Genomic DNA, 14,116 nt, shown 5'->3' with positions numbered 1-14,116 from the left:
AATCACAACAGATTTTGTCCTTTTCCATCTTAAAGTCAAACTCAGCTAAATCTCTAGTGTGCTGAGAGAAAAGTGGAATAAGATTTAAGTCTGAGTTTAGGAGTGAAGGAGTTGATGTTAGGTTGTCATCTGTTCATTGGGATTAATGTTCTTAAAGCATTTTCTCTTAATCAATCAACAGGTACCCCTGGAACCTGTCTGGATTTTCAGGGAAGTGGCTAAAGTTTGTAATTAGGAGATTCTGTTCAGAATCCACAAAGCTCAAAGTCTTAAGAACATTAACTCAGAAAAATATATTTCAAATGGAAGGAACAATAGTCTTGTTGGTAGCAGTATTTTACCCAGCCTTACTCTGAGAGTGGACTGCAGTACCAGTATCTTCTGTTTGAAGTAATTCCTTTGAAATACAAGGATTTATTTGTGCAAACAGTATAGTCCAGCTGTGTGAAACTGCTGCTTGTTTTTGGTTATTCTGTTACATTATTTTTACTGGCATTGTTGCCTTCTTAAGCCAAATCAATGCACCAATTAAAAAGTCAAACATCAGAAAACCTGACCTTTAGTAGTTGTGCCATTCAAGATCATGGCAAAATTCATCTTGTCCCCTGGCTCTGTGCTCAAATTTCCCTGGCTGATTCAAGTGCTTTTTCCAACTGTTCTTCTGCAGGTGTGAGCTATAATGGGTGTCCTCTGCCTCCTCTACACCAAACCCTTCATCCCCTTCACCAGCGACACATCACCGTGCCTACCAGCGTTCCGCAGCAGCAGGTCTTTGCCCTGGCAGAACCCAAGCGGAAGCCATCCCTCTTCTGGCATACCTTCAACAAACTCACTCCCTTTAAAAAGTGAGAGGCCAAAGGACCTGGAAGGGCATCAGCACAGAGGGAGACTCACTCCAGAGAAGGACGTTGGAGACATGGTCAAGCTTACTTGAGCTCAGTGAATCTCCCATTTCAGAGGCAGACCCTTGGGTTCCCTTGAGCCAGGAATGCAGCCTTTGTGTTGGATAAGAAGTTTGTCAGGGCTGCTCTGAAGTCCATGTTGCCAAGTGTCAGCATTGCTGATGAAGAGCAGTCTCTCTTCTGACAAAGACAACTTGCTGTTACTCAGAAACAGCAGTATTTGATCTCTGTTTCTTAGTTATGTTGAAGTAGTGATGGAATTGTGCAGGTCATTGTAACATTTCATTTTTCTTAACCTTATATTGATGGCCAAATTTCAGATAGGGAGGAATTTTTCTATAGGGATGTATCAGCAAGGAGTCTTAGGAGAGTTTTCTCCTTCCTTCTGGAGCACCGAGCACAGATCACCCATTAAAATCAGGTGGAGCTATCCCATGTGATTTACCAGCTGGTGCAGAATTTAGTGGACCCTAGTCCTTCCTGTCTTTTTTTTATTACATTGCCAAATGGCAGGAGAACATCCCGCAAGGCCTTACCATATTCCAGATTGGAACAGGGAAATTTTATTCTGTCCTATAGAAACAGGAACAGAGTGTGAAATGGACTGTAAAGATATGTGCATTTATTGCACACAGGTGGAAACAAGAGGAGCCCAGGGCATCTCAGATTGATTCATTTCAGTCAGAGCAGATGCATGCATGTATGCTCTTCAGTGTAGAGCTTTCACATCACTTTTTCACTCATTTCTTCACCTGGGAGACTCTTCTTTGTATTTCCAATATGTTTATTTCTCTGTATAAAAAATACATTTTTATTTTCTCACGGAGATAATGTGAATGTACAAAATCAGAGTTGAGACAGTACATTGTGACTGCTGGCTATGTTACATAGATCTTAAGACTTTTATTCATATAGCTGGACTTAGAAAATGAATAAATTGTAATGTAAATATATGGAAGCGGTCTGGATCCATGCTTCTTGTACACATTCAATTGACAATGGGTTTTGACCAGTAACTTCTTCAAAAAGAAAGAGAAATCCTTACTGGAAGGGACAGAGAAATCATGTGGACCAGAGATGGATTTTTGTCTTGGTGTCATCAGTCCCCATTGGATGAGGAAGAACCTGACTTGATTAAGGTCAGTTCTGGCCAGCATATGCAATCCATGATTTGCATTGCTTCAATTCCTCTGTGGCATGAAATGGATCTGGGAGAATAACTTTTAAAAAGCCACCAGGAAGAGGATCTGATATTTGTAGCACTGATAGTTTCTGCTTGCTTGCTCTCATCAAGGACGACAAGACTGCTGGTAATATGGAAGGAAGTAAAGACTCAATATGATTCAGAACTGATTTGCTATGAATGTCTTTACAGTACTTTATCCTATGCTGCTGATTAGGGGCATTACCTGATGATTAGGATAGATCCAAGGGTATTCTTTGACAGTGGGCACAATCAGCTTTGTCATGGATCTGTAATATATGAAAAATAAACAAGGGGCTAAATGCCAGGCATTTTAACAACAATGTAAAAAAGCCTTATTTTAAAGATGTATTTGTTCCTACTACTATTGTTACCTCCATATTTTTATTTACCATCAGTGTTGTGAAGCCCACTATTAACTAGGTTTTGTGATTTCATAACTTTGTGGCCACTTCTGCAAGGCCCAGGTTTGTGGTTTTGATTTTAAATTACATCTTTTTGACAACTTTACATTTCAAATGCCTTGTGTATATAGCTCAGCAATAAGGCAAAGTCTGGTATGCTCAGCCAAATTGTGCCCTGCATAGTAAATGTCATTGCTTGTGCTTTCCCATAGCAATGGGAGATGATGTAAACTAGTTAAGAACTGGAAGTGCACACTGACATTTGCAGTGATCCAGCTGAAAAAAAATGCACAGGGAAGTCAGTGAAAAAAGCTGCTTGTATATTTCTCTTGATGTTTAAGCCAGCCATTGCGGCTCAGATTTTTAAAAATAGATAATTCTAAATGCTCAGTTTAAACACAAGGAGCAGACTTCCAAATGCAGGCATGGATGCACACCCTTACCCTCAAATGAGTAAGCCTTTTGCATTTCTTACATACCCATTTTTGTGGGTACTTGCCACATTCAGGCCTGTAAACCAATGAGATGCACGCACGGTGCAAGTGAAAATGATGTTTTTCATAATCACATTTTGAAAGACTTCTTCTACGTGCAAAATAAAGGCTGAAGTTGGATTACAGTGCTCACCCAGAAACTTTGCTAGCTGGACCTGAAGACGTTATGAGATCCACACTTATATGTGTCTTTGCTGAAACCTACTTCCTTCCAGCGCTCAGTTCTGTGAGGTGCTGGGAAAAAAAGGTTTGGGGATCTTTCTTCTGACATGTCAGTGTCCATGAAGGCTCTTCACATGTATTAGTGCTGGTGCCTTAGCCCTAAAAATGAACAGAAATGTTTGCATATGGTTTTGGATGCAATAGGTTTTTTCTCAAGAAGTGAATTTCAAAGAGATAAAAAGAAAATATTTCATGGTGCAGATTACTCAGGACAGTTTTACATATAGTACCCTTCATGTAGACATGGCTGTTTTGTAATGCTCTCTCTGTATTTCTTTGCAATATGACCTTGCAACAGATTAAAGATCAATATAGCAAGACAGGCCAAATTTATACTACACCATAGTCTTTTAAACAAATTATAGTAAAATGAAAACACGTATTATTCAACAATTAAGACAGATATTTACTTGGGAGTTAGCCTCACTTCAGAGTCTGTGGGAAGGAGTTGCAACTAAAATGTAGAAGTTTGAATTGTAGCAACTCTTGCCCTGATTCTCCTTCTCGTGACAAAACTTATATATAGATCTTCAGAAAGCTGTGATAGCAACATCTGTTCTTTTCCCCTTGCATGCTTTAAGTTACTATAAAAAATTCTAGGGCAACAACTAAGAACATTTGTGCCTCATTTTGATAAAGCCCAGCCAGAGCCTTCCTGATGGCCTGCTGAGCAGATAACCTCCGACTTTTTGCATGAGATGCAGTAAAATATAATTGTCCTCAAATGTGTTCCCACTGAGTTAGGAAATGCCAAACCATAATTGCATCCAACTCAGAGCATTTGATGTATAAAATAATAAGATTGTTTTACAAGTGGCTCTTGCCATGCTAAATTTCACATTGAATTTTAGTGGTCAGTGTAAGAACTGAGTTCAAAGACAGACTTCTCAAATGTTCCACATTTTTGTTGTCTTTTGGAAATAATTATATTGCAATTTTGGAGCCAAAGGTCTTTAGCCATAACTAACACAGTACCTTTCTCTGACTGCCTTTCTGCTTTCTTTCTATATGTGTGGCATTTGTATGTAGCAGATGCCTTCTAAATGATCTCTAATTTAAAACTCTTTGTTGTAAATACTAGGAATAACTTGCATATATATTTTATTTTGGTAAGTGTTTTGTAACATTATACCTTCCATACATTGCTTTGTGCACCTCACCCTGTATGTGTGCTGTTACACATGTTGTAAATGAAGTGTCCTGGCTGCAGAGCAGAGGAATTGGCTGTTGACAGCTGAAGTACAATGTATAGGACAGCAGTAGCTTGATGTGCATTTCTTCTGGAGTAACTGCATTGCAAGGTTTATTTACTCTTTGAATGTTGTTTGTCAAATGAATCTATTTTCTGGAAATAAGTACAAACTTACATTCCTGTTATTTTTCTCTTACTGTACATGGTTGAATTAAATAATATACAAAACTGAATTCCTCATCTGTGTCCTATAAAACTTTATGTGCAGTTTTAAAAATGTTGTGTTTTTTTTTTATTGTCTACAAAATTTCCTTCATGATGCAAAAATGTCATGTTTCTTCTAGTATTTTAAAGAGAAAAGTCATACCATGCTCTCTTGTTTTCCCAGTAACAGCCTCAGTACTTCCCAGCACAAGTTCATGTTAACAATGCCTAAGCCTGGTTCTGGTATTGAACTCTTCATTGTTCAGGCAAAGCCCGTGCTTGTTGCTGTCTCAGCCTGTGATTACCGTGCTTTACCTTGTCCTGGCAGAGGCTTCACACAGTACCCCTTGCAATGGTGCAGGTAAGGAGGGTTTAATTTCATTTTCTTTGGAACAAAAGGAAACCCATTTAAAGGGGTTCACCCAAAAGGTGTGTTCTGCACATGTGTGAACAGACTTACCTGTCTGCTTGATAGAGCAATGGGCAACACAGCTGGGGATTTGACTTCTCTGATTCAGGGAAATTTTGTGTCTTATTATTCTGATAGGGAAGAGGGCCACGTCTAAAAGGTGTGCCTGTGTTATTCCTGCTCCAGGCGTGTCAAAAATTGTGTTTTGCTGAGACACACAAGCTTTAACAAAATAACATACTTTGCTGAAATCTTTTCATCAGAAACGTTTTGATGAGTGCAACTGCTGGCACAATAGTTGGTTTGCTAATTCTTTACCCCTCTTTCCAACATCTGGACTCTTATATTTCTTGGTTAATCTCACAGCTGAGAGTTTCTGCCTCCCAAGATTGCTGCTGTGGTGGGATGTGTGCTGAGTGCCCCAACATTAAAGTGTAAGGCACAGTTTGAACACTTAGTGAGATAGATTGGATGGCATAAAAACATACCCTAAGCAAACATTGGAGTAGGATGTAGCAATCAATAGGCTTTCTAAGGACCCTGTGGTTCAACTGGCCAGGGTGAGCTCATTTGTGCCTTTTATTTCATGCTTGGGCAGTCAGGCTAAATCCTCTAAATTGTTCTGTACTTTCAGCTTTTAAGTTCCTTGAGAGCTGATCTATCAGATGGAGCTTTTAGTTTGCACAGAAATAGCACTGCTTGTCTTAGATTGTTTTTTGTTGTTTAGGTTTCTTCCAAAGGCTGCAAATCATCTGTGCTTGGTAACAGAGATAGGGACTCAGACTGTTTCATGTTCCAGAATCAAAGGAGAAATGAAAAACTCAGCAGTGAAAAACAGCACACCACATAGTTTGTAAGGAAGGCACCCAAATACTCCTTATAATAAATGTGTTTCTAAATGCTTTACAAAATCTAGTTACTCTAACTAGAGGATATGTAATTGTGAGAATATGATAAAGCTGTATAAACTGTTAGCACACTTTTTTTGTTAATCTTAAGTCCCTGTTTAGTTCACTGCAATCAGAACTTGTCCGGTGCTTGGAGCTGAGAACTCACCTATTGCCACTATTAGGTATTTAGGCTCTGATTTCAAAAAACAGACGTGTGTGCATGTGTGTGTGTGTCTGTGTGTGTGTGTACATGTGTTCACACCTGCACCTCCTTTGTAGACTCCATGGGGCATCCCCAAATGTCTCTGCTGGCACCTACAGCAGGTTGCACCAGACAAGTGATCCACATCCATCACACCTTCCCTCTGTTTACATTACATCATTGTCTGTTTACAACTCATCATTACATCCTACATTTCTGTTGTGCATCTTGGGGGGGATTGGGGGTGTGTATGTGTGATTGACACCCGGACAACATTTATTTGAGTCATTTTAATGTTTGAAGCATTCAGAGTGGGACACCTGCATTGGCAGCCAAACCACTCTGTGGACAAGCAGAGATTGGAAAGTGTCCATCTGCATCACTGGAGTCATGAAGTTCAGAAGAGCAGATCTGAGAAGGAGTACCATTGCTCTTCAAGGGCTGAGTTCTCTCCAACCACAAGGTGATGTAGGATTTATCCACTGTTTCTCCCAGGGATTTTTTTTCAGGAAAGCTGATACTGCATAAGAGGAAAGGAGGAGCCCCAGGTGCACCATGGCCTCTTCCTATAAGCACACCCCAGATTTTAGAGATACTGACTTACTGAAGAAGTGTCTGGAAACAGCTCTGCTAATAAGGTCAGGTATATCTAATTAATCATCATGGTCGTTGCTGTCAGATTCATCTCCTAACAAAGGTAATTAGCACAGCAGTCAATCTAAAATCCTCTGCATCTCCTGCCTTTCAATGTTTTTTAAGAGCAAATTATGAACTCTTCCTCCCGTGTAATTATTTTCAAATAATTATTCTGTAATGAGACAAGGCACTAAAAAGCAGCTGAAGGAATCGCTTTTTCTTTAAGGCGATTTCTACAGCAGTTTTCTTGGTTGTCTGCTAAAAATGCATCAAACCAGACTAACTGCAGAGTCCATCAAGGTATAGGTAACTAATGAATTATTCCTAACTGGCAGGATGGGCTGTTTTTTAATGACTCAAACTTTTAAGTGAGAAAGGAGGCTGAGGCTAAGCAGGCTTAGAAAATTTCAGATGGTTCTTAATGGGTAAAGAGAAAAGTATTGTTCATTGTGGCTCTCATTTCTTCTTCTCAATTAGCACAGCAGCAAGATTAATTTGGCTACAGAAGTTCATTCAAGTAGAGCAGCGAATTGCTGCCCATGGTCCCTCCTTTCCCCAGAGCGCGGTGGACACCATGCCCCAGGTTTCAAGCCAGGGCAACTCAACTCTTGCAATGTTTTGGCGTCGCCACAGGGTGGTGGTGAAGATCTTACAGAAAACTTCGTTTCTCTGCGGGGCTGAGGGAGCATTCTTTGATGTTTGAAGAGCACACGTGTCACATCTTTGCAGTGTGGTGACACCCTCAGACGCTGTTTGCAGTCACTTGAACCAAGGGTGAATTAAGGCCACTTCCTCTAACACATTAACTCATGTTACTTTTGGTTTTATCCTTCACTGTTGATGATCAGCATTGAGGGAGTTGATGATAAGCTCAGTTGACTTCCACTAGTCCTTAGACAACAGCAGTTCCAGTAGTTTCAAAAAGACACAGTTAAGAATTGAGTTATGGCTGTTTTCAAATGAGTTACCACTAATACATAATTTCGTAGCCCAATAGCTTTGACTGTTGCTTGAATTGGTAGATAGGGAGCCTGCTTATTACACATGAAAAACTTTGTAATTCTATTTGTTCTATTTTTAATTTAACCTCATTACTTCTTTTCCATAATCACCTAATAATTGTAATGCTACATTCTTAGAATATTTTGGTTTAATTTCTATAGTCTATGTCCCTAAATCCATTGTAAATTACCTGATTCAGAAATTACCTTCATTACATATTTTAGCAGCACAATAATGGTGTGAGACATGCCTTCCATCCCACAAATCATCCTGTCAGAGGCTAACATTTGTGTGATATATTTGTACAAAGGAACAGGAAATCAAAGCCTTATTAATCCATTTTAACAACTTCCTTTTATGTAATAGTGGTAAAAGCCAAAGTACAGAGCACTTCAGCTTAATATTGGAATAAATAGAAAGATTCCACTTTAAACCTCTGTTTTAATTATTGAACAGCTCTCAAAATTAAATCACTGACCTTTGAGAATTTAGTGACCAAACAAGTGCTTGTCCTCAAGGCACACATCGGAGTGTGCTTTCCTTTACATGAAGTTTCCACACTCAGTTTAAAGATGCCCAAGAACACTGCAAATACCAAGTGAACAAGGTAAGAACAAAGGTCCTTTATAGATGATGATGATGTCAGGTTGTAGAGAGGATGTATGGGGACCAACCACACTGTCTATTCTTTAGGCAGGAAATGCTTCCCTACACAACTGGGAATGGGGTTCTCTGTGGACAAGGACTGTCAGACTTCTCCATCATAACCTAACAGTGTCATACAGAGCCCTTCTTCCTTTTGAACTCTTACAATGTCCTTTGACTAAGGCAGCAAATATTTATATACCTCAGAAGGGGCAAATGTTTTATCTGTTTTCACTTTTCTTCAGTGCCAACCAGCAGCAGCAGACAAAGTGAGATTTTTCTGGTTGGTGATCAAACATGTCCGAGTAAATCCATTGGCAAAGACACCATAAATCATTTCTAATAATGATTCCAAAATGGGGAACTTTTCTAAACACAGAATGAAAAGATTAGGGAGCATGTCCCAAAGCTAAAGACTTACTCTATAAATTAGATTAAGGGTGTAATTATTCTTATTGTGGACATACTGATGTCTCTCTAGATGGTACTTGTGTGCATTGTTTCATGAGAGTGAGAAATTGTGGTGAAGGGATTAAAGAGAAGACATAATTTTTTAGTTAATGCTAGTTAATATTGCAAAAGAAATACTGATCTTACTCCTCATTAATAAAAGAACTAATTCCAAAGCCAGTTGTGTAACATTTACTCATACTAACAATCACTTTTACCTGTTTAAGTACTTAACCTATATAGCTTCTGTGCATTACATATTTCTGGATATTAATTCCAAATAAAATAGGCATTAATTTTGTTGCTATTTGCTTTTTATTCTTCAGTCTAATCTCTTCCAAGCAGTTGCTCTTACACTCAATTAAACCAGCTGTGTCCAGGATTAAGCCTTAATGTATTACAGTGGGCCTATATTAAAAAACATTATATAGGAGGGACTCTCTAGTGAAAAGATAATATAAGATGGAATTTTAGTAGCAAAGTTACATGAATTGGGAGCACCCAGCTAAAGACTTGTTTTTGCCAAAAAACTCTCTTGATCTCTCACACCTTTGCCCTCATCTCACTCTGCTCCAGCTCTAACCCATCTGAGGTCATTCACTTATTAACCTAGTAGGGGACTAATTTGAGTGAATAATAATAATTTTAAAAAATTTAAAATTTTAAAAGTGATTGCTTTTGGTGAATGAGGGGTTGAATTGCCTTAGCTCACCTCCCATGAGACTATATCTTGGAAGATGAAAGGTACAACCATGCAGTCCCACGTAGGTGTAGGGAGAACTGTGGATGGACAATTGTGTAAAGCTAATATTTTAAATGTAGAATGATGCCAGGACTGATATGTCCATTAAATAATTATTTAAAATAGCACTCAGTAGTCTCTGGGACTGTAATAAATGCTATAGAAAGATTTATAAATAAAACAAAAGGAGAGACATGGTGAAACCCCATTTCCTTATTTTCCTCCCTGCACCACCCTGCATTCCTTTCTAAGGTTGGCATAGGCAGATGTGCTTTTTCTTCTTAAACATTTCAGCCAAAGTCATATAACCTCTCTAAATAATGAAAAGCTGGATTGTACTGCTGGCTATTGTGGTCAGCACAGCAGAAACCCAGAGCCAGGACGTCTGCACCCAAGGGTATCCTGGCATCCCTGGCAATCCTGGGCACAATGGCATACCTGGTCGGGATGGACGTGACGGGGCAAAAGGAGACAAGGGAGATACAGGTACTGTGTTCAGAATGAACAATTTAATATATCAAATGCAAGGCCATTCACTCCCAAATTTGTCTGTAGTAACTCTGCATGAATGGGATTATTCTGCCTAGCTGAAATGAAAACATTTCAGATATTTGTCATTTACCTGTTTGAAGAAGGAAATATAAAAAAGGGCATAATGAAAGCAAGACACCAAATACCATGGAGATGTCAGGCTCATTGGATAAAAACTAAAGTAAAAAAGGCTTTACTTTCTATCATGGGAGTATTTTCAAGTGTATTTGAAAATTTTAAAGTCTGCAGACCTACTCCTACTCCTCTAAGATAGAAATAATATTTCTGCAAAGAGCTTCAAGCCCACTAAACAAAAAAGCAACAACTGATACCTTGTTTGGTGTAGCAGGAAGTACACAGTGGTAAGAAGACTTCTCTTTCTTATCTAAATTATACATTAGTAGGACTTGATTCTGAGTGTGCCTACTTGCTGTAACTCAAAAGTCACTAGAGTAAGTTCAGAAATGGAGACTATTGAACAACAATGTTAGCAGGCTATAGCTCTATTATAGCAGGCTATAATAGAGATTTGTGTGAGATATCAAAGCCAGTGATAATCTCAGCATCATAAAGCTAATCACCCCCTTAATACCTTAAGCCTTAGGTTAATGATGGCCCTTGTGTCCATGTTGGAATATCAAGGCCAGGGTTGCACAAGGTGATAAATCTGCAGGCATGTGGACATATAACACTTCATCACCTTTTAAAATATAGAAAGAAATAAAGATTTCCATTAGCATCTTAATAGGCACATACATTTAACTGCCCTCTTTTTCTGTATGCAGGGTTCCAGAAAGGTTGGAAAAACAGAAAACCTAAAGCTTTCATATTTTCATTTATTTTATAAAGGCCCTTCCTGCACTCCAGTGAGTTATCCATGATACCATTAGATTCTGATAAACTCTCCAACATTTTTCCTAAATTCGTCTGTTATGATGACTGTACTGACTGTTCTTTGTTTGAACAAAGTGCAGTGAATGCACCATTTTTACACTCTATATAGATACATCTTTGTGGTTTAATACATGAGAATTAATTTTGGTCCTTACAAAGTCAGTGAAGTTTCAGCAGATGCTGGGATGCACCCAATGTGCAGGAAACTTCTAAAGAACTGTTCTCTGGTCCACATGACTGGAAAGCTACTCTTGGAATATGATTACAACCAAACTGCCAACTCTGTTCTTCTTCTGTTGCTGCACTCAGGATGTATCCAATTATTTGATCATGGACCTCTTGGGCATCTGTACTACAAAAATCACTTCTATAATTGCTTTCTGTAGAGCACTGGAAAGTCCATATCATGCTAGGTACAGGGATCAAGAGTGTGAATGCCTTCCTCAGCTTTATAGGCAATATTATTCCGCTGTATGGCAATGATCCATTGCCATCAGTTAAACTCCTGCATGTCTCTTCTTGAGGTGGGAGTTCGCCATTCTTAGAATCACAGAATCATTACAGCTGGAAAAGGCCTCTAAGATAATCTAGTCCAACCATTAAACCAGCACTGCCAGGCCCACCACAAAACCACATTCTTGTCTAACTGCAAGGCTTCCTGCCCCAGCAATGCTTCTTGCTAAATTTCCATGGATGGAGGCAAGAAGAGAAGTTTTTACACTCGTGATCCTTGCCAAATTATAACAACAGGACATGTCTCAATAACTCATCTCATTATGCCAAGGATTTCATCTGCACCCCAAAAGCACCATCCTCAAGCAGAGTTTCTCTGCTCTTTGTCAATCTCTCTGTAAGATAAAACTACCAGCAGTGGCAGACACTAAAAGTCAGGAGTAAGCTATGCTTTACATTACTGTTTGGCCAGGATTGAGGAGGAAAGATTAAAGAAGGACTCTTCCCAAACTTTCTGGTAATTTGTTTAATGAATATCTGTGTTTTTATTTCTGTACTAGGTGAATCAGGAATTCCGGGAAGTCCAGGAAAAGATGGTGTCAATGGAGAGAAAGGTGAACGAGGTCAGAGAAGTGCTTCAATTTAATATTTGTCTATGAACTGCTGCCCTTGTGTTTGTGAACTCATCATACAATCTCATCTAATTTAGATTCTCTCATTTCTAAACTGAGAACAACAAACTGTACAAACAGCATTATTCCCAAAAGGAGAAGCCAAAGGCTGTTGAGCAGAATTGACCAGCTTCTTTTCTTGATGGATTGAGCATAGTTCTTTATGGTGTCTTTTGTCTATCAACTGCTAAAGTGCCTTTCACATCATGAGATCTTCACTTTCAAAACCTTGTGCAGCAATCAGAGCAGTTTTGAAGGCTTTGATCTTCTAATCAGTGATGGATGAAGGATAAATAAAGCATAGGGTGGCAAGTAACCAGGACAAAACACCTTTAGTTGTGCTGCAGTAGCAACCTGTGTGACCCAGGAGAAGTAGAAATTATATGTAGCAATTATAGAAACATGTGACAATTCAAGTCATGTTCAGGGTGTTGTAAAAAAAAACCCTTCCTCTTCCTCTGATTAAATTGTGAACCCTCTCATCCATTCTATAGACCAAAGGATGTAAAAAAGTGTGGACAGATGTTGCTTTTGTATGAGATGATGTGAGCTGTCAGTGTTATCATCAGCCCATAGATAACCTTCCTTTCTTTGAGTTTATTCTTGCCGCTGCCAGCCAGAGCACCTGTTTTCTAACAAAACAGCAGGCTCTTCAGACATTATGCTTATCCTGTACTTAAATGTATGAGAGAAACTGTGTGTACAGTGAGCACAGTGGAGTATGCACAGTGGAGATGCACACCTGCCCATGTGTCTCCTTAATGATGAACCTCAATTTGTGCCTTCCAACGGAAGATCACAAGAATGTTGTGGATTTGTTTTGTTTTGTTTTAATTATTATTTGGTTTTGGTTTCGTTTTTTTTTTTTTTCCCTTTAGGAACCAATGGGACTGTTGAAGAGAAGGGGAACAAAGGAGATAAAGGAGAAAGAGGACCACCTGGGAAACTGGGACCAAAAGGATTTATAGGATCAGTGGGTTACAAAGGTCAGAAGGGAGAGCTGGGACTGCAAGGACAAAAGGGGTTAAAAGGAGACATTGGACCCATAGGTCCAAAAGGGACAAAGGGTGAAATTGGCCATCCTGGAAGAGTTGGTTTCCCAGGGCCGATTGGCCCGATTGGTAATCCCGGTCCTAAAGGCAATACTGGAGGTATAGGGCCACAGGGTAACCCAGGAGTTCAGGGGGAAAGAGGCTTGAAAGGAGACCGAGGAGACAAGGGGGAGGTAGGAGCCCCGGGAGTCCTGCCAAGGAGTGCATTCAGTGTCGGCCTTACAGCCAACACCAAGTTTCCCCCTCCGAATCGCCCGATCAAGTTTGACAAGGTGCTATATAACAGTCTGAATGACTTCAGCTCGGCCACTGGCAAGTTCACCTGCAAACACCCCGGCGTTTACTATTTCACCTACCACATAACCGTCTACTCGAGGAACGTGCGAGTAGCTCTCGTGAAGAACGGCATCAAGATGCTGCACACGGTGGACAGGTACCAGAGCGGGGAGGACCAGGCCTCGGGAGCCGCCATCCTCGAGCTGCAGGCAGGAGACGAGGTGTGGCTGCAGGCCCACCAAGGAGAGGCTTTCAATGGGCTCTATGCAGATGGTGATGATGATACCACCTTCTCTGGGTTCCTCCTGTTCAGCACCGCTAACCCACCGGAGCCACTGCTGCTGCACACCCCATAGCTCTGTGTTATCCCTAAATGCTGCGTGCCTGAGCCCTCCAGCCCTCCCTGAGAAAGCAGTTATCTGCTGGGAAATTTCTGCTGGATTCAACAGAAAACGCTTGGTTTCAGGAACAGCTTCTGCACAAGTGAGGACAAGACTTCCGAGTCCACAGTGCTAGGCTTAACATTAGTGGTTTGGTGACTTACTGAAGGCATTCACAGGGGTGTGTACCCCAGTTCTGAAGAACAAATTTCAAAGCAAAGTGGGATAAAATAAAAGACAAAACTTCCGGAATTATGTCGT

At 40.0% G+C, this 14,116-nt stretch overlaps 2 protein-coding genes across 10 annotated transcripts in view; both read left to right on the top strand.

Moving 5' to 3' along the window:
* SPATA13 (spermatogenesis associated 13) overlaps positions 1-6,807 on the top strand; it is a 147,716-nt gene extending 140,909 nt beyond the window's left edge. For 8 of the 9 annotated variants that reach the window (XM_063149050.1, XM_063149044.1, XM_063149045.1 and 5 more), the window contains one exon: positions 668-4,651. In XM_063149050.1, coding sequence (XP_063005120.1) covers positions 668-849 — 182 coding nt within the window. In that variant the 3' untranslated portion in view covers positions 850-4,651. Of the gene's footprint in view, positions 1-667; positions 4,652-4,806; positions 4,984-6,618 lie in introns of those variants that run through there. The other variant, XR_010026740.1, reaches the window with a different exon arrangement.
* A 1,396-nt stretch (positions 6,808-8,203) lies between these two features.
* Positions 8,204-14,107, top strand: LOC134414454 (complement C1q and tumor necrosis factor-related protein 9A-like). Its single transcript, XM_063149053.1, has 4 exons — positions 8,204-8,368; positions 9,893-10,084; positions 12,037-12,099; positions 13,026-14,107. The coding sequence occupies exons 2-4, from the start codon at positions 9,919-9,921 to the stop codon at positions 13,829-13,831; spliced, it is 1,035 nt and encodes a 344-aa protein (XP_063005123.1). The 5' UTR covers positions 8,204-8,368; positions 9,893-9,918; the 3' UTR covers positions 13,832-14,107.
* Positions 14,108-14,116: the final 9 nt, after the last annotated feature.

This window comes from Melospiza melodia, chromosome 2 (genome assembly GCF_035770615.1).
Source record: "Melospiza melodia melodia isolate bMelMel2 chromosome 2, bMelMel2.pri, whole genome shotgun sequence".
In the NCBI taxonomy this organism is placed as follows: domain Eukaryota; kingdom Metazoa; phylum Chordata; class Aves; order Passeriformes; family Passerellidae; genus Melospiza; species Melospiza melodia.
The sequence above is the reverse complement of the archived record's forward strand: the minus strand, read 5'-3'. Positions and strand labels throughout refer to the sequence as shown.